This window comes from Aquarana catesbeiana, linkage group LG01 (assembly GCF_042186555.1).
Source record: "Aquarana catesbeiana isolate 2022-GZ linkage group LG01, ASM4218655v1, whole genome shotgun sequence".
In the NCBI taxonomy this organism is placed as follows: Eukaryota; Metazoa; Chordata; class Amphibia; order Anura; family Ranidae; genus Aquarana; species Aquarana catesbeiana.
The window spans coordinates 366,673,060-366,694,166 of record NC_133324.1 but is presented as its reverse complement, the minus strand read 5'-3'; the positions used below and the strand labels follow the sequence as shown (position 1 = coordinate 366,694,166).

The window sequence follows — 21,107 nt, the reverse complement described above, 5'->3', positions numbered from 1 at the left end:
TTTTCTTTATAGGTAGAGTGGAGAAAGGTTTACATTTCTCCAGGCTGTGGTATCGTTATTACGGATATGGATAAAGTCTTCTTTTGTACATGACGATGGTATATCCAAATTCTGTGGCGATATCTGGATTTCTATCAGCATCAATTTGTTAACAAATCCACTTTTTGAGGGGCTATGCTTCTATTTTTTTTTTTAACAAAAAAGAATACAAAGACTTTAATAAAAGTTTGCAATATAAATTTCTCTGGGACTTTTCTTCTATATAACCCCATTGGCAAGGTTTTTCCTCAGTTTCTGTCTCTGAAACACTCTAATGCCCCGTACACTAGGGGTGCGCATCTTCACTGGCCTCACGATTCGATTCGATTACGATTATCAAGTCAACGATTCGATTCGATTCGATTCCGCGATGCATCACGATGCATCACGATTACAGCGCAAGTCCACAGGTGCTCATGGTTTTCATCAAAAAAAATTAAAGTAGTCAGGAGAACTCCATTTTTTTTATTCTATCTGTTCTTAAGAAAAAAAGAGACAGCAGAGGAGCTCCAGGCTCTCTTCCTAAATACTAAAGGAGATGATCAGAGACTGCGGACATGCTACAGGAGATGATCAGAGACTGCGGACATGCTACAGGAGATGATCAGAGACTGCGGACATGCTACAGGAGATGATCAGAGACTGCAGACAGACATGCTACAGGAGATGATCAGAGACTGCAGACAGACATGCTACAGGAGATGATCAGAGACTGCAGACAGACATGCTACAGGAGATGATCAGAGACTGCAGACAGACATGCTACAGGAGATGATCAGAGACTGCAGACATAGTACAGGAGATGATCAGAGACTGGGGACATGCTACAGGAGATGGTCACAGACTGCGGACATGGCACAGGAGATGGTCAGACACTGGGGACATGGCACAGGAGATGGTCAGACACTGGCACAGGAGATGGTCAGACACTGGGGACATGGCACAGGAGATGGTCAGACACTGCGGACATGGCACAGGAGATGGTCAGACACTGGGGACATGGCACAGGAGATGGTCAGACACTGGGGACATGGCACAGGAGATGGTCAGACACTGGGGACATGGCACAGGAGATGGTCAGACACTGGGGACATGGCACAGGAGATGGTCAGACACTGGGGACATGGCACAGGAGATGGTCAGACACTGGGGACATGGCACAGGAGATGGTCAGACACTGGGGACATGGCACAGGAGATGGTCAGACACTGGGGACATGGCACAGGAGATGGTCAGACACTGGGGACATGGCACAGGAGATGGTCAGACACTGGGGACATGGCACAGGAGATGGTCAGACACTGGGGACATGGCACAGGAGATGGTCAGACACTGGGGACATGGCACAGGAGATGGTCAGACACTGGGGACATGGCACAGGAGATGGTCAGTCACAGCGCCCTCCCCCCCCTCCCTACTTACATGCTGCTCTGGCAGCCTGTAATGAGCAGTGGGGCCGGTGTTCTGCCGGTTGTCACATCTCAGGATCTGCAGTGAATTCTCCCGGGAGAGCACTCCGTGCATAAAGCTGTTTTTAGTGTGTGTATATTCCGGTCATGTGACTCTCGGCCGCGCCTCCCTCCTCTCACGTCTCTCCTGATGTCAGCCCCGCCCGCCTCTCTTCTGACCTGATAGCTCCAGTCAGTGGGCGGAGCTGACACCAGGAGAGACTGAGAGGAGGGAGGCGCGGCTGAGAATCACATGACCGGATTATACACACACTAAAAACAGCTTTATGCACGGAGCGCTCTCCCGGGAGGGGGCGGGGCCAGACATCGATTTTTCGGGTCGCATGCATCGATGCCGCATCGGGGACACCCGAATCGCGATGCATCGATGCTGCGATTAATTTCAGCAGCCCTACCGTACACACGGTCGGACTTTGTTTTTTCCTACGGATGTTGGCTCAAACTTGTCTTGCATACACACGGTCACACAAAGTTGTCGGAAAATCCGATCGTTCTAAACGCGGTGACATAAAACACATACGTCGGGACTATAAACGGGGCAGTGGCCAATAGCTTTCATCTCTTTATTTATTCTGAGCATGCGTGGCACTTTGTGCGTCGGATTTGTGTACACACAATCGGAATTTCTGACAACGGATTTTGTTGTTGGAAAATTTTATATCCTGCTCTCAAACTTTGTGTGTCGGAAATTCCGATGGAAAATGTGTGATGGAGCCTACACACGGTCGGAATTTCCGACAACAAGGTCCTATCACACATTTTCCGTCGGAAAATCCGACCGTGTGTATGGGGCATTAGGCTGGATTCACACCTATGCATTTTTAGTGCTTTTTGCATTTTGCAGATTTGCACTACAGTCCATTTACCATGGTTTCCTATGAAACACGTTCTGTAGTGCAAATCTGCAAAATGCAAAAAGCACTAAAAATGCATAGGTGTGAATCCAGCCTTACCAGAAATAGGACATGTAGTTTGCACCAGGACAGGAAGGCATGGATAACAGTAAAACCATTGTCAAAAGCTCCAATCCTTCCCCTACTAAAAATGTGTTTTGTCTGTGTCCCTGTTGAGGAAATGTCTCATCATGAAGGTAAATCTCCCTAGTAAGGTCACATACAGTGGTTCTAACCCTCCCTGCTCTATCCAAAACAAACTAGAATGCTTAGGCTGGGGTTTGGCTTTATTTAGCCATTGGCCCAGAACAGCCATGCTACTACAGAATTATCAGGGCATCCAACTTGCACATTTGTTTAAGGTCAGTTACTCAGCAAGGATATGTATGACAGCCTCAACTTTTACCTTCAAAAACAAGCTGGCAATGGCTTCCTTGTTTCTACCTTATGTGCTTTAAGTTACTTTTCCATTAAAATGACACAGCAGCTTCTTTTGTCCTCTTTATATTTGGTTGGTGGACTAAAATATGCTACTCAGCTTTAACAACGCTTAAATTTATCACAATGGTTGTGCTTTTATACTGGATTTGACATACAGTAACAACTATGGGCAAACTCTAAGATGACTGCCCCTGTCACTGGTTAAACAGAGGTGCAGATCCTTTTGCTGCCACTATAATAGGGAATTATTATGAATTACCCCTTTTATTATGGTTTTTTTCGGGGTCTTTTGCTGGAGCTTTGAATTAGTAAAATATAGTCATACTGAAAAAACTCCAAATTATATAGGACAGGCAGTGCAGGTGAAGATGCCAAAGTGTACTCCGGGTCAGTGCAGGGTGCAGAAATGACAGTCGCTGTTACATGGTTAAACTAGTATGACTTGATCATAATAGCATTATAAAAACAGAGCCATTTTTTATAATTAATATACTAATATTTGTTCTTCAATCTGGAAACTAAAGTAAAAAAAAAAAAATGTTCTCCGATTTGACCTTTTTGTTAGGCACTAAAATGATGTTTCTGTTACAAATAATTTTTAAATACAGCGCTACATACTCTACATGACATAAGAAAACAAAATGCTAATTTTAAATGTTTAAATATAATTGGAAAAAAATAAGCAAAAAAGGGGGCAAAGGGGTAATGGCTTCTGGTAATCATTACCCATTCCAGGAATATAGCTTTTAAGTGTATGCAAACCTTAACAATGAACTTCTCTTATTTGCTCCCTTTCAGGTCTGTTAAATATACCACTGAAAGTTACACTTTAACCTCTTAGCGCTGACAGTATGCAAATATGCGGCCTCACGGCGGATGGGCCTTGACGCAGAGAGGACCTATATTTGCAAACCAAAATGTAAACAAACATGTGAAGAGAGCGCGTGCTCTGCGCACTCCTGCCACAGTTACTGACACCCAAAGGAAAGCAAGTAGCAATCGGGAGCTGTTTGATTCATGTGACAGCTGTGACAGGCAATCACGGTGGTCACATGATCCTAAACCCCATCCTGCCTCCTGGCATCTGAAACCCCTTAAAGGGCTGGGAGGCGACAGCCTTAAGGGGGTTAAAGGATAAGTGCACTTTAAAATAAAGGAGGATAAACAGTTCCCTCCTTCCCCCTCATCAGATGCATACTAACCAAACACAGGCAGGATCCTGTGTTTTTTGACAGCCAGCACCACAAGTCCTCTCTCCCTGCCCGTATCTGCTCAGTAGAGGCCCATAGACTACTATAGAGCCCTACTGTGCTGGCAACTGCAGGGAAAAAGGACTTGTGGCGTTGGATGTCAACAAACAGAGGAGGCTACAGGGTGTTGGAACTCAGTAAAGCAGCCTATAGGTGAGTCAGTTTTTTTTTCATTCAACCAGCAGGACTTAGGTGGATGAAGGAATCCTCCCCACTTAGTTATTGTATTCTGACAGCAGGGAGGCTTCCTACATTTTTAGGTTGGAACATGTAACAGGTTCTCAATGCTGCAGCCGACGTGCGATTTCTCCCCCCGTGACAGCAGTATGAGGAGAAATTCCCTGTAGTAGCTGTCACTTTTTGAAATCAGCGTCATTCATTCACATAGCTCTGTGTGTGAATGAATTGCAAGCCTCGATTATCCTTTGGGGTAGTCAGCTTGTAGTATTCAATGAACTACCACGACACTGTGGAGCGTCATGGTGTTTCAGTGACTCTTCCTGTCAGATTGTATCTGCTTGCCAGTATGGAATGTACTCGCTGGTGCAATGCTTTACAGGCTCCTTTACCTGCAAAAAAATGTGCATTTAAAGTGGAGCTCCACCCAAAAGGGGAAGCTCTGCTTGTTAGCCTCCCCCCTCCGCTACCACATTTGGCAACTTTGGGGGGGGGATACCAGGCTTTCACCATAGCGAGATCAGCTGGAATTTCGGCATCCCTCCACCTTTCCCTGCTCCGGGCAATTCACAAAGCGCAGGCGCAGTAGGGAACCGGCTGGGAAGTCGCAAGGCTTCACTGACAGTTTCCCTTAGTGGAGATGGCAGCACCCGACAGCCAATTGAAAAATCGGCTGGCGTGAAGACACTGCTGGATTCATGGACAGGTAAGTGTCCTAATATTAATAGTCAGCAGCTACTGTATTTGTACGGTACCTCTAAGTATAATAGCCACCCTATACCTAGTAGACCACCACTGCGCCTCGGAACAACAACCTAGATGATGACTATCTTCAGTTGGTAAACTATACCTAAAGCTGCCACTTAGTAGATATAAACCATATAACATGTATTTTCAAATCTTGTGACGTGCTAATGGTGTACCACACCCACGTGAAGAATCAAAAATTGTGGCGCTATCCTAAATACACATGTGTTGACACTATATCCAGTGCAAAAAAACTAACTAATCTAATGAGCACATTATTTCAGGTGCAAAAAAATCAAAAAATCAAAAAAAATTATATATGCATAAATAAATCAAATAAATGCTTTAAATAAATACAATACCTAAAGTGACTAAGTGTTGATGATAACAAATTAAATGTGTGACTCCTTCTTCAAATAATAAAATAATGACACCATATACATTAATAAAAGTGACTAATGCATAAAGTCTATGATGAATACACACAAATGTGTGAAAAAAGTCCGTGATAGTGGTTCAATAAAACACAACAACTGTGCCACAGCAAATCCTCAGTGTTTCTTGATATTAAATGGAACCTTCCACCACACCTCTGTGTTCCGTGCTCCCTCTCCCAATAGACAGTCTCTCACCAGCTCTCTCTGCCTCCACTCTCGTATGAGGCTAACAAGCATAGGAGTATCCAGGCTACCAGCAGGGGTTAGGTTTATTCCATCCAGAGATTTCCTCCATATAAGAATGAGAAAACTCCCAATATGGGAGTTTTCTCATTCTTATATGGAGGAAATCTCTGGATGGAATAAACCTAACCCCTGCTGGTAGCCTGGATACTCCTATGCTTGTTAGCCTCATACGAGAGTGGAGGCAGAGAGAGCTGGTGAGAGACTGTCTATTGGGAGAGGGAGCACGGAACACAGAGGTGTGGTGGAAGGTTCCATTTAATATCAAGAAACACTGAGGATTTGCTGTGGCACAGTTGTTGTGTTTTATTGAACCACTATCACGGACTTTTTTCACACATTTGTGTGTATTCATCATAGACTTTATGCATTAGTCACTTTTATTAATGTATATGGTGTCATTATTTTATTATTTGAAGAAGGAGTCACACATTTAATTTGTTATCATCAACACTTAGTCACTTTAGGTATTGTATTTATTTAAAGCATTTATTTGATTTATTTATGCATATATAATTTTTTTTGATTTTTTGATTTTTTTGCACCTGAAATAATGTGCTCATTAGATTAGTTAGTTTTTTTGCACTGGATATAGTGTCAACACATGTGTATTTAGGATAGCGCCACAATTTTTGATTCTTCACGTGGGTGTGGTACACCATTAGCACGTCACAAGATTTGAAAATACATGTTATACTGTATTTGTAGCTGCTGATTTTAAATGTTTTAAGTATGCATCTGTGGACAGGGAGGATGGGATCTATTAGGTCAGTGGAGGGAGGAAAAAAGAATAAGTGCAGTTTGTCTGAAAGTGCACTTATGGCCTGTTCACACCAGAACACGGTGCGTGAAACCCACATTCCATGTGCGTTTTCCTGCACCACGTTCAAAACGCACTGGGTGTGCAATTGCCAATGTATTCCTAAAAACACCTTAATTGCAGATTGCTTATTACCGCAGTACCATGCAATCTGGTTGCAGTGTGTTTTTAAAAGTAGTGCATTCACTACTTTTGGTGCGATTCAAATGAATGGGCTGAAAACTGCACCCTACTGCATCGTACAGAAACAGAGATCACAGTCCTGTGCGATTCAGGTGTGAACCGACCCTTATTCCTTTGGGCTGGCTTCACACTAGTGTGAATTGGATTGGTTTCCCCGCATCCAATTTGCATTACAGGAGAGTGTGCCCAGCTCTCAATGGATTTGGTATACATATCTCCATGGTGGCCGCAGAGAGGACTGCACAGGAGTCTTATGCGTCTTTCACTCAGTTTCAGGTCTGAATTCAGGCAAAAATTCTGGCCTGATTCGTCCCTGAAACGGAGAACAGGGACACACCGGACCCCTGCTGTGAGCCACATACGAATTAAGTGTGAGCCCAGCCTTAGATTATATTTCAAAACAGATCAGTTTTAATGGATAACACTACTATTATAAAGCCTAAAGGATTCAATAAATAGTTATTGTTGGCAGACAACTGCAATATATTAAAATATACCTTTTTTAACAAAAAAAGCCAGGTTAAAATTACATGTGTCAGTATGGATGTTACACGCCAATTGTCAATTGAGGCTAGCCTCTAATCTTTAACATTGAGCGTAGGAGGAGGTGTTGGTTTCAGGCTGCTTACATTAAATAAAAGGGCAACCTAGCACAAGAAACTCACAACAGCAGAAAAGGCAATATCTGCAACAGCTATAAAATGTTTTATGCTCATGTACTAAATGGATTTTGGGGACTTGTCCAGCACTGTAATATTTAATACTTAGAAAATCTAATCTTAATGTAAACATGTTTCAATGTGTACTTACCAAATATTTAAACCTAAAAAATTTAACCAGGAGAAACTGTAATCTCCACCGACAAAAATCCCGATGTAGGCAACAGATACATTCTAAGGGTAAAAAAGAAAAGAGGAAAATTTAAAATTAACATTAGCAAGTACAGTTGCTCCAGAGCTTTGTAAATGAGGGAAAGCTCTGCTTATTTCCATCATCCAATCACGTGCAAGCAAAAATGCTGTGTTTTCATTTCCTTACATGTGATTGGGTATTCTATACAATGAGAAGTTTCACCTCATTTACTATGCTTTGGAACAATTGCACTTGCAAATTGCACAGTCTACTTGCCTTTAGTAAATTAACCCCAAAGAAACTTTAAGCCTGCTAGACTGCAAGAGCTTAGCTGGTACACCTGCCTAGGGGACAAGAGGAAGGCTGCCATCGCTGCCCTCTCTGAAAATGCTTGCTTGCATTAGGTGAAGTCAGTACAAAGCTATCAACATAATCAATTTGGGGTCAGTATCTAAAACAGTATTAAGACATATTATCAGAGTGATAGCCTGAAGCTAACATTTTCAAAAGGAGATCAGCAAAAAAAAAAAATTTTGTCAGGTTTACTTTAAATATTTAGTAGATGCAAATACATACAGCTCAGTGTAATGAGTAGCAATGAGTTCAAGTTAATCTGAGAAAGAAATTACCATTAACACTGTATAATCGGTACCTCCGAGTGCTCACATGTCACTCTTCATTTGTTGTAGAACACCTGGAAGCCAACTCTCATATCCTCTCACCTCCTGTACCTCACCTTTGGCCTATCACTGCAATGAGTTTCCCCAATATCCAACAATAAAATACAGGATGTGTGGGTACAGTGGTAAGCACAGGAGTGGTTTGCTATTTGCTTATTAAAGCAACCTAGTTTATAGGACTTCCAAAGCGTTCAACAAGAAATCGGAAAGTGGCATGCATTCAACTGGAGGGGTGTGACATGCAACCAATTGGAGAGGCTTGATGTGCATCTAATTGGAAGTGCCTGTTGTTCTATACAAGTAACAGTTTCTTCTTTGTGTAGCACCCTCCTATGGTAGAATGCCAGATACGTTTCGTTTTTGGGCTCCTTCTGTAAGCAAGGGAGTAGTGATCGTTTGTCCTGATTTGTTCCGGGTTTCACAGGCTGGGAGTTTAATTGCTTCACCCTGTGTCTGGAAAAAGCTTCCAGAGTGTAGGGTAGGAAATTCAAATAACCAGTCTGAATATTTATCATGCTTCAGCCAATCCCTAGAGAGGAGTGTCCAGAATGGGGCTGGAAGGGTGATAAATAGTCAGAGGCACTAGAGAGCTGGGCCTGGTCTGGAGAAGGACTGTTTCATGCACTAGATTGTGCCTAGGGAAAGCTGTAAGGTGGCAGCTGTCCTGGGATCTTGTAAGTAAAGACCCTAAATTGATCCCTGCGGCTAAGCAGTGTTCTGGAAATCGCATTGGCTACTAGTAGTTGTGCATAGGCACAAGGTAACTAGATGCCAAAGAAAACTTGTCTCGTGGTCTTCATCTGTGAGGTCTAAGACTGACCAATACTCACAATTAAGTAGAAGACTGTCCTCTAATTGCTATGTGCCAATCGTCATGAAGTACTCCATATCCTAACCCCTCTACTGGTAAAGTGGCTTTAAAGGCTCAAGGTTTTTTACCTTTGTGCATTCTATGCATGAAGGTAAAAAAACCTTCTGTGTGCAGCGGCCACCCCCAGCCCCCCCCCATACTCATCTGAGCTCCCTTTTGATCCAGTGACGTGGACAAGAGCTGAGCTTCTCACGGGTCTCTCATTCTTCATTGGCTGAGACAGCAGCAGTAGCCATTGGCTCCTGTTACTGTCAATCACAGCCAGTGAGCAAATGAGGAGAAAGTAAGGTGCAGGGCCGAGCCGTAGCTCTGTGTGTCCTATGGAGGCATAGAGTGGGGCTTGGGAGCGAGCATGCACCAGTGCCCCAGTGCAAGAAGCTTGCTTTCGGGGGCACTAGCTGAAGAGGGGGAGGCAGGAGCGCCATTGGGGGACCTGAAAATGGGAGGATCAGGGCTGCTCTGTGCAAAACCACTGCACAGAGCAGGTTAAGTATAACAGGTTTGTTTTTTTGTTTTTTTAATTTAACCTTTAATGTCACTTTAAGTTTCTTCAAGCAATACATTGTCCCTTGGACTGTTATTGGAGCCAGTGTTAATTGACTGGTTCCTGCAGTGGTGGGCAGACTCTGTACTTTTAAAGAAGAACCAGCTTTTATCAGTGGCCCCTACAGTAGCACAACATTTAAAAAAAAAATAAAATAAAATAAAAAAAACTATACCTTCACAGACATTTATTTGTACAACATTGTTAAAATATACTTTGTGCTGAACCTGTGCACCAGAGAGTGTGTGTGAAGTGGACAGCTGGAAACCATATAAACTGTGTCTTGCAGCTACAGAACTATATCCATGCAGCTCTTACTTGTTCTTGGTCTGTTTGTGTTTGGGCATTCTCCCTCATGTTAAAGTAACCCCTTAGCAGGGTGCAGCCCTTGTTAGTTAGTACTACTATTTTAGTGGTTTGGCCCTTGTCATTTAAGTAAGGTAGAATCAGGATATTTAAGGAAGCAGTGATGAGTGAGGGAGGGAGGGGAGAAGGATGTAGGGACCAAACTGTGCATTCTTGCCTTCCCTACTTTGGGAGGAAGCTGGAGCCTACATGGGAGTAGAGGGGAGAATCACAGCAATGTATGGCAAGAACAGTCTTGTGAATACCGCAGCACCCAACATTAAAAATGTGTAAATCTATGCAAGTAGGTTTTGTTTAACTTAATGGTGCCTCTGTGATGTGTTTAGTAGAGACAATCTGCAGGGATAAGCCAAGTTCAGCTTGGCAGGAGTCTACACACAGCAGAAGGGTAATGGTTTGGGCTGCTGTCATAAGTGTATAAGTGGACTGGTCAGGTATTCTTTCAGGGAGATCTCTAATACAGCCAATGCCTGGAACGCATGGACATTGTAACCAGTTCAGGTCAGGAATGAGTGATGGGATAGTAAAGAGGAATCTGGCAGCTTGGTAAGAAGATTCACCTGAGTGTTTCCTGGGCCTCCAGTGTTCAGCAGTACCCCATGTGGAGTAGGCCTGGAGCCACCGTGGATTGAGAGGATAGAGAGAGTATGTCTTTAACGACATGGGCTTGGGGCTGACTTTAGTGCGAAATCTGAACAATATAGCAAATTGAAGGGAGAGTATTTTGGGTCTCAGATCTGCCATCACTAACACTCTTATTGTAGGCCTTGGTGCAGGAACTGGATTAAGAACCATAAGGGGGGGGGCCGGCTACAGTTTTCTTTGAGCTGAAGAGATTTACAGACGCTGCTGTGCTGGAACAGAAGGAGGGTAAGAGACATTGGCGGTTATAAAACTTACTAGATGTTGTATTACAGGGAGCAGGCACTGGGGATTTTCAAAGACCTGACAGGGTTGCTTTAATCTTCATCAAACCTTTTAACCCTGCCCAAATATTAGTGCGCCATTTTCTGGGTCCTCAACTATGCACTCTATATTGGTTTGGCCCCCCACAAATATATGTATTCATTTAATCCTATCAGACTAATACTATTTTTAAAATGGTCAGGTGTCTGAAAATGTATTTTGTAGTCCATTTAGGGTTGCATATACACTCACCGGCCACTTTATTAGGTACACCTTGCTAGTACTGGTTTGGACCCCCTTTTGCCTTCAGAACCTTAATTTCATCAAGGTGTTGGAAATATTCCTCAGAGATTTTGGTCCATATTGACATGAATGTATCACACAGTTGCTGCAGATTTGTCAGCTGTACATCCATGATGTGAATACCCCTTTCCACCACATCCTAAAGGCACTCTATTGGATTTAGATCTGGTGACTGTGGAGGCCATGGAGTACAGTGATCTCATTGTCATATTCAAGAAACCAGTTTGAAATGATTTGAGCTTTGTGACATGGTGCATTATCCTGCTGGAAGTAGCCATCAGAAGATGGGTACATTGTTGTCATAAAGGGATGGACATGGTCAGCAACAATACTCAGGTAGGCCGTGGCGTTTAACCACTAGCCGACCAGCCACTGTCATTCTACTGCGGAAGGTCGGCTCTCACCTGCAAATCGACGTAGCTGTACGTCGGGCCTTTAAACAGCTAGAGCAGGCCCGCTGCACGGCGGGGAAACTGATGCGTGTGGCCGGCGACCGCCAGCCACTGGCGATTGTGAGCACGAGAGACAGAATGGGCATTTGTGTGTGTAAACACACAAATCCCGGTTCTTTCAGGAGAGGAGAGACAGATCGTCTGTTCCTACTAGCTAGGAACAACAATCTGGCTTCTCCTCTAGTCAGTACCATCCCCCACAGTAAGAAACACACTGAGGGAACAAACTTAACCCCTTGATCGCCCCCTAGTCTTAACCCCTTCCCTGCCAGTGACATTTACACAGTAATCAGTGCATTTTTATAACACTGATCACTGTATAAATGTCAATGGTCTCAAAAATGTGTCAAAAGTGTCCGATCTGTCCGCCACAATGTCAGAGTCCCGATAAAAATCACTGATAGCCGCCATTACTAGTAAAAAAAATTATAATAAAAATGCCATAAATCTATCCCCTATTTTGTAGACACTATAACTTTGTGCAAACCAATCAATAAACACTTATTGGGATTTTTTTTATCAAAAATATGAAGAAGAATGTATATAGGCCTAAACTGATTACTAAATTTGGGTATATTTATTATAGCAAAAACTAAAAAATATAGGTTTTTTTTTTTCAAAATTGTTGCTCTTTTTTGTGGGTGATCAAATGCCACCAAAAGAAAACTCTACTTGTGTGAAAAATAGGACATCAGTTTTGTTTAGGTACCACGTCGCACGGCCGCACAATTGTCAGTTAAAACTATGCAGTGCCGTATCGCAAAAAAAATGGCCTGGTCATTAAGGGGGCAAATACTTCCGGGGCTGAAGTGGTTAAACGATGCTCAATTGTTACTAACGTGCCCAAAGTGTGCCAAGAAAATATCCCCCACACCATTACACCACTACCAGCAGCCTAAACCATTGATACAAGGCAGGATGGATCCATGCTTTCATGTGGTTTACACCAAATTCTGACTCTACTATCTAAATGTCACAGCTGAAATCGAGACTCATCAGACCAGGCAATGTTTTTCCTATTTTCTATTGTCCAATTTTAGTGAGCCTGTGCAAATTGTAGCCTCAGTTTCCTGTTCTTAGATGACAGGAGTGGCACTCAGTATGGTCTTCTGCTGCTGTAGCCCATCTGCTTCAAGGTTCAATGTATTGTGCGTTCAGAGATGGTATTATGCATACCTTGGTTGTAACAAGTGGTTATTTGAGTTACTATTGCCTTTCTATCATCTCAAACCAGTCTGCCCATTCTCCTCTGGCATCAACAAGGCATTTTCTTCCACACAACTGCCTCTACCTGGATATTTTCTCTTTTTCGGACCATTCTCTGTAAACCCTAGAGATGGTTGTGCATGAACATCCCAGTAGATCAGCAGAGAATGGAAAAACTTTCCAGCAACAAAAGTCCGATGGAGCAAAGTCCGATCGTGTGTACACAAAAGCATCGGACTTTTGTACAATCTACAGTACGCGGCCGCGAGAATGTTTCCAGCGTGAACCCATCGCGCTGGTTCTCGGCGACAGGGTACTGTACATCTCGCGCTGACTGCAATAGGAAAAACACATTTTCCTACTGCGGCGAGCGCGAGAGGGAATTCCCCTCTGGGAACGAAAAAACGGCGTGGGGGCCCCCCCCAAAATTCATACCAGACCCTTATCCGAGCACACAGCCCGGCCGGTCAGGAAAGGAGGTGGGGACGAGCGAGTGCCCCCCCTCCTGAGCCGTACCAGGCCGCATGCCCTCAACATGGGGAGGTGGGTGCTTTGGGGGAGGGGGCGCCCTGTGGCCCCCCCACCCCAAAGCACCTTGTCCCCATGTTGATGAGGAAAAGGGCCTCTTCCCGACAACCCTGGCCGTTGGTTGTCGGGGTCTGCGGGCAGGGGGGTTTATCGGAATCCGGGAGCCCCCTTTAATAAGGGGGCCCCCAGATCCCGGCCCCCCACCCTATGTGAATGAGTATGGGGTACAGCGTACCCCTACCCATTCACCTAGGGAAAAAAGTGTCAATAAATAAAACACACTACACAGGTTTTAAAATTAATTTATTAGGCAGCTCCGGGGTCTTCTTCCGACTTCGGGCGTCTTCTTCTGACTTCGGGGGTCTTCTTCCGACTTCGGGTCTTCTTCCGACTTCGGGGGTCTCTCCGGCGTCTTTTCCCTCTCTCCGGTGCCTTCTTCCTTCTGCCGGGCTCCTCCGCTATCTTCTGCTCTTTTGCCGCTCTTTTGCTAGCAGAGGAGCCCGGACATCTGGATCGTCGTCTTCCCTCTTCTCTTCCAGAGATGTTGACACAACGCTCTCTCCGGCTGTAATGCTGTCTGTGCGCTCTGCTATGACTTATATAGGCGGTGACCCCACCCCCCTATGACATCACAGTCCCGGGGCATGCTGGGACTGTGAGGTCATAAGGGGGCGTGGTCATGTCATCCTATGGCAGCCAGTAACTGCACTGACCAATGGGTATTCCTAGAGGAGGCCAGGAAGGAATAATTTCCTTTTGGCACATTCAAGAGCAGCACTTAGCTTTAGTATGGGAAAGACAAAACAAGTAAACAGAAGGCACATTACACCGATAATTGTCCTAAACTAAACTAAATGATATGCCTAATTTGGCTACAGGGTTAAAAAAAAATACATTATTGGCCCAACACTGGCCTACAATGTGCAAATTTAACAAATTCTAAGGCTAAATAAATAAAAAAAACAAAAAAAAACATTTTTATCTTAATCAACTAAAAAATGTAAAATAAAAATCTATGAAGAATTCTTAAACCTACAAATTAAAACCTCAGTTACCTTAAGCGCGCCAATGACTGTAGTGGTAAGAGCAGAGTTGTAGAAACTGCAGAGCACTATTGCATATATCAGTAAAAATCTGAGGGAAAAACACACAAAATGAACAAAATAACAATAACTTTCATAAACTTAGATCTGCTTTGCAGCTATTTTAAAAAGCATATTTGATTTTTTCCTTGATTGATCAGCAGTTTTTAAAGATACATCCTTACATTTGGTGTTAAAAATTAAAATAACAAGCTTAATTTAAATGTATTTTGTTTTAAAAGGACATTACCTATAGGACTTCAAACTAGTGAATGGAAGAATACAACCTTGTCACACATTTGTTTACACTACATGGACAACCTTCAAACCATTTAAATTTACTGGTGATCACAAAAGTGTCAAAATAAAAAATTAAAAGTAAAATAAATACAAAAAAATTGTTAAAGCGCCCGTCCCGATGAGCTCTCCACGCAGAAGCGAACGCATATGTGAGTAGCGCCCGCATATGAAAACGGTGTTCAAACCACACATGTGAGGTATCGCCGCGACTGCTTGAGTGAGAGCAATAATTCTAGCCCTAGACCTCGTCTGTAACTCAAAACATGCAACCTGTAGAATTTTTAAACTTCGCCTATGGAGATTTTTAAGGGTAAAAGTTTGTCGCCATTCCACGAGCGGGCGCAATTTTGAAGCATGACATGTTGGGTATCAATTTACTCGGCGTAACATTATCTTTCACAATATAAAAAAATTGGGCTAACTTTACTGCTGTCTTATTTTTTAATTCAAAAAAGTGTATTTTTTCCAAAAAAAGTGCGCTTGTACGACCACTGCTCTAATATGGTGTGACAGAAAGTATTGCAATTACTGCCATTTTATTCTCTAGGGTGTTAGAAAAAAATATATATAATGTTTGGGGGCTCTAAGTAATTTTCTAGCAAAAAAAAAATGATTTTAAAAATGATTTTAACTTGTAAACAACAAGTGTAAAAAAAAGGCTCGGGGCTGAAGTGGTTAAAAAGTGGTCAAACACCTTCTGAGCACTCGAGAATCCATCTACAGTATTTCAATTATGTTGGGATTGTCACATTTGGACTTTATATATGTTTGCGATTTCATGATTTTCATTCATTGATTTATATGTCGATTTCATCAAATTGATTTATAGTGCCATCACCTTTACTTTTGTTTCACCCTGCTGTAGGAATTCCAAGACTGTTGGTGTATCCATATGCTGTCTGTCATTCTCTATGCACCAGCTGTTGAATTGCTGCCACATTTTTCTATAAATGGCCCTGGCGTTCGGCTTCCTGGCACTCAGAAGCGTAGCCACCACTCTTTCTGACAGCCCTTTTGATCTTAGAATGTCTTCCTCAGTAGCCAGGCTGTCCAGTTGAAGCCTTCTTGTTTGAAGCCTACTAGGGGTCCCTGGTGCATCAGAACCAGGTTCTCTTAGACAAGTATGGTGCAATTAATATTAGTTTGGCCTGTTCCTGTACGAATTTCTTTAGGACTTGAGGAATCAGATGTACTGGGGGGGAAGACGTAACACATCCTGAAATTCCACAAATTTTGAAGTGCATCTATTACCAATGGACGGTCTTGCGGGTTTAGCGAGTAAAAACTCCCACTTTGGCATTTTCCCGAGATGCAAAGAGGTCTATTTCTGGTATACCCCAGCATGCTGTGATCTCTGTGAACACTTCTGGATGTAGTTCGTTCCCACTCTTCCTGGGCAGTTTCTCTGTGGCTGAGAAAGTCTGCTGTTTGATTGTAATCCCCCTTGAGGTGGACTGCTATCAGTGATAGCAAGTTCTTTTCTGCCAACTGGCATTATCTGATTGGAGATCTTGATTAAGGAAGTGCTCCGCATGCCCCCCTTCTTGTTCACAAACGCTACTGCCGTGGCATTGTCTGACAAGATTAAGACATGGCACCCTTTTAGTTGCTCTTGAAAGTGATGGATGGGTCTGGCGATCGCCATAAGCTCCCTTCAGTTTGAGGACGTCTGGGCTTCTTTCCGGGGACAATTTCCCTGAGCAGGTCGGCCTGACAGAACTCCATTTTTCAAGGGCCCATCCCCACCTGGTTGTGTCCATGTTCAATTTACGTGAGGTCGGAAAGGACCATGCCAAACCCGGTTTCAGATATTCCTGGTTCCTCCACCACCAGAATGTTCTCTTTACTGATGTTGGGAGTAACAGCGTTCTGTCTAGATCCTCTTGTTGCTGCAGAAGAAAAGTCTGTACAGGCCTCAGGTGAAACTTTGCCCATTGAACTGCCGAAATTGCCGAGGTCATCAGACACAGGACCAACATCAACTCCCTAATTGACGCTAGGAGGTTGTTCTGTATAGCACTCACTCTTCTGGTGAGGCTCTGAATTTTTTCTTCCAGTAAAAATGTTTCTGCTCTGTGGAACTGAGAAGATATCCCAAAAAAACCTATGTTCTGGGCAGGGCAAAGATTCGATTTTTCGATGTTTAGGATCCACCCTAACGACTTAAGCCATTGTTGGGCCTCTGCCAGGTCTTTTGCAAGCTGTAGTTCTGATGGTCCCATGAAGAGCAGATCGTCCAAATAGGGGACTATTGTCTTGATACAAGTTTAACTGACTCTGCAGATGCATCTGCAATAGAGCCGGCAGGGACTTCTTTCCTAGGGATCCTGTTTTTGACGTGGTTCTGAAGTTGGGAAAGCCAGAAGTCAAGGTTTGACACGCATGTTCTGGCAAGCTCAGGCTTGAGGCTGGCGAGACTTGTTTCCCAGGCTCTTTTCAGGACAATGTCCCTCCTTTTGTTCATGCAATCCTTTAGGTAACCCATGTCCTCAAAGGCCAATGACGATTTCTTGGGAACCTTTAATAGCGGAGCATCCAATTTAGGATTTTTGTTCCATACCTCCTGTGGGTCATCGTCAAAAGGGAATCTTTTTGTGGCTGGCTGCAAAAAGGAGTTTTTTCTCTGGGTCTGCCCATTCTTTTCTCACCACCCCTGACATCACCTGGCGGACTGGGAACACCTTGAACTTTTCCTTAGATCCTGGTGCATTAAATCATGCTTGGAAGGAAGTTTTTTTTCTTCCTCGATTTCCAGTGTTTCATATAAAGCCCCAAGCAGATCCTCTATTTCTTCTAAGGACAATTTATACTTGTGGCCCCTTCTTCCTTCTCCGAATCCGAGCTGTCGGTGTCTACTTCGCCAGCTGCGCAGCTGCCTGTTCTTTCCCTCATTATCTCTTGCGACCCTGAGGCGACTGACCCTGGCGAGTGTATAGGAGAGGGACTCCCAGAGGGAGCAGCTGGAGTTCTGACATCAGTTATCAACTTTTTTAACTCCTTAAAAGTGGATGTCATTTCGTCTCTGAAGGATCCAAAAAATTTGGTATAAAAGGCTTCTGACTCCTTTTTGATCAGTTTCCCCATGCAAACTTTGCATAGCTTGTAATCCAAGGGCATTTTGGTCCCACACATAATACATTGCTTCCTGGGAATCGGCTCAGGCTCTTTAGGAGGCTTGGCCTGCCAAAAGACAAAACACAGGGGCCCATGGTGGTGACATAAGATACCTTCAACCAGCCATCACAGCGTGCACACCCAGAGACGACCTGGCCACCACCTCTAGTGCCCCAGCCCGCTAGAGACCACCACCATCTAGCCTGCTGTTTCTGCAATGGCCAACCCAGGACACCCACGGGTGCCTACCTGAGTCTCGCTGGTGCCAGCATCTACCGGAGCCTGGGCAGGCAGCAGATTATCTTCCTCCTGCATCCTGGGTCCTCCTTTGTTGTTCACGCTGTCCCTTGAGCCTCGTCACGTGTAATGGCACCAGCTGGCCATCCTTCCTGCCGGCACCTTTAAGGGGTCGGACCAGCTTCCCGGTGCACGCCGATGACATCACCCCACCCCAGAAATGATGACGTCTTCTGGGTCAAGCAGCCTCCGGCCACGAGTACATGCCTCCCCCTGCCAGAGCCACCACAGGGATGCCGTATCGCCGTCTCTCTCCAAGCCTGCGCTCAGAGGAAGGCCGGATCTAGGACATCTCCCGCCTGCAGCAAGAAGGGTTGTCTGCGGCCACCAAACCCGACCTCCTACAACAACAGATAGCGGTAAGGGCACCCTTACCCCCACAGCCCAGAGGCTCCCACTGCTTTCTCCCTGCTGCCCCTGAGACACATGCCCCAGTTCAGCCCTTGGAAGATGGAGCCTTCTGCGGTCCTTCAGGCAACAGGTCTCCTCCAGGTGGGGGAAACACTAATGCCCTGTACACACGATCGGACATTGCAACAACAAAATCCATGGATTTTTTCCAAAGGATGTTGGCTCAAACTTGTCTTTCATACACACGGTCACACAAAGTTGTCGGAAAATCCGATCGTTCTGAACGCGGTGACGTAAAACAAGTACATCGGGACTATAAACGGGGCAGTAGCCAATAGCTTTCGTCTCTTAATTTATTCTGAGCATGTGTGGCATTTTGTGCGTTGGATTTGTGTACACACGATCAGAATTTAACCGATCAGATTTTGCTGTCGGAAAATTTTATAGCCTGCTCTCAAACTTTGTGTGTCGGAAATTCTGACGGAAAAAGTCCGATGGAGCCCACACATGATCGGAATTTCCGACAACACAATCCGATCGCACTTTTTCCGCGTGTACAGGGCATTAGACTGACCAGGGACTACCTTAAAGGTTAAATTGGCAATGTGTTTTCTGTTTGGAAGGAAGAACTCCATTTCTCAAGGGCTGGCCTGGAAGATGACTGGGGAAAGTGGTATTAAACCGGAAACAAAAATTAAATATATTGCAGCTTGCCAATCACTGTATGCGGTGGCTACATTTTTTTTCTTTTCTGGGGGGGGACTTTTTTCCCTTAGTTTTTACCTGGTGATCTGGCCAGTAACGCACCTCCTGTATTAGAGTGCCTCCACTCTGGATGAAAATCCAGAAACACCTTAGGACAACAGCATTGTCAGTAGGAATAGACTCGGGTGTGGTCAGGGTCCTACCTGCCAGATCCGGCCAGGAAGCCGACACTGCACACAACTAATCACAGGCAGTGAGACAATTTCCGTTCCGCAGCTGCACATATCGAAAAATGTCTCACTGCCTGTGATTAGTCGTGTTCAGTATCAGCTTCCTGGCGGGATCCAGAACATACCCGAGCCCATCTTTAATTCTCAGTCTGGGGGGGGAGGGTAGTGTTCGGTGCATTAACAGATTGAAGCCAAAATTCAGCTCAGTTTTGTTCCTTTTTGGGATAAAGGTTTTACATAAATGAATAAACCCTGATCGTTGTAAGCACCCCTGTCAGTGTTAAATGATTTGTCTCAACCCTCTTAACTGTTATATCTGCAGAACAGCTTGTTCTATTGAAAAACAACAGACTCACTGGCTATATCACCAAAAAGAAAGAAAGCCAAATAAAGAAAACAAATGCAGCTATCACATCTAATAATTGGTATGCTGCAATATAATAAATGTTTGCTTTTGGGTTTATTACCACTTTAGGGCCACATCATTAAGATATCATATTTTTTGAATATTCACAAATATTTCCTTAGGTGCTTTATAAGAAAAGTGAAAAATAGATTTAAAAAAGAGCTAGCTTACTGTAGTACACCCCCATAGGGACTTCTGATGAACTTAGATCCCCCACTCCTGCACAGCCAGGCACACCGAATCTTCACAAGCACCCAGAGTCAGAGAAAAGTCTGTGACTTTTTTTTTTGAGGGTTAATAACTTGGATAGGGATGGAAGGTTATGGGATGCCCACTTGACTTCAGCAAAACATTCAACAAAACTTCAGAGACATCTTCCATCTTCCTACACATATATGCAGTCTCCTTCACTTTCCTCCTGCACACACTTGTTTGCTCCAGCTGAATCACTTGAATGATCTGACAGGCTTTCAGTCAGATTAGCAATAGCCCATTACAGGCAGGAACTTGTAGCCCCTTTTTGTGTAGCATGGTTGCAGTGAAACAGCTTGTAACTTCTTCTCTGTGGTTGGTCACTGATCCCAGCACCACCTCTTCAGTCACTGCCAACCCACCTGGCTGCAGCTACCCCTTTCACTAGCCCTTCTGGCTGTCTCTCCCCACCAGTCCACCCCGCTGACTCTTCACCAGCCCACCCAGCTGACTCTCAGGAGATCTCTAGGGGAAAGGTCAAAGACTTAAGCACACCGCTGTCTTCAAGGGAGACTGGCTAGATGACTATGTTAGTCCCCACAGTGTTGACTACTCAATCTGTCCGCTCTCTTGCTGCCATGCCTCCAGGAAAGACTTTCTCCCGTATGTTATGGCAGGATCCTTCCAGCTTCTAGACCAGGCGGAGGCACCAGAGAACTGGCAGGATGAGTCACCCAGCCCTGAACCTTAGTAAACCCTGACCCAGATTCCATAGCTCAGGCTTAGCCCTAAGCTAAACTAAATTTTCCTACCTTACTTCTATCACACACTAGAGGGTGCTACACTACCTTAACATATATATTTGTTTTGTTGTTAAAGCATATTACATGGCACATGGTAAGAAAGAGTCTACTTTGACAATGCCATATTCCGCTTACAAAAAAATCCTGCATAAAGTATGGAACACATCTAATAATCTCATAGTATGTATCTGCCCTCACGAGTTGTGAGTAGACTGTTGTA

At 44.2% G+C, this 21,107-nt stretch overlaps 1 protein-coding gene across 1 annotated transcript in view; it reads right to left on the bottom strand.

Moving 5' to 3' along the window:
- Positions 1–21,107, bottom strand: part of SLC35D2 (solute carrier family 35 member D2) — a 184,851-nt gene that overhangs the window by 51,137 nt on the left and 112,607 nt on the right. Inside the window, exons 10-11 of the mRNA XM_073633125.1 lie at positions 14,463–14,541; positions 7,510–7,592 (exon numbers count right to left, since the gene is read on the bottom strand). Of these exons, the coding sequence (XP_073489226.1) occupies positions 7,510–7,592; positions 14,463–14,541 (162 nt within the window). The remainder of the gene's footprint in view (positions 1–7,509; positions 7,593–14,462; positions 14,542–21,107) is intronic.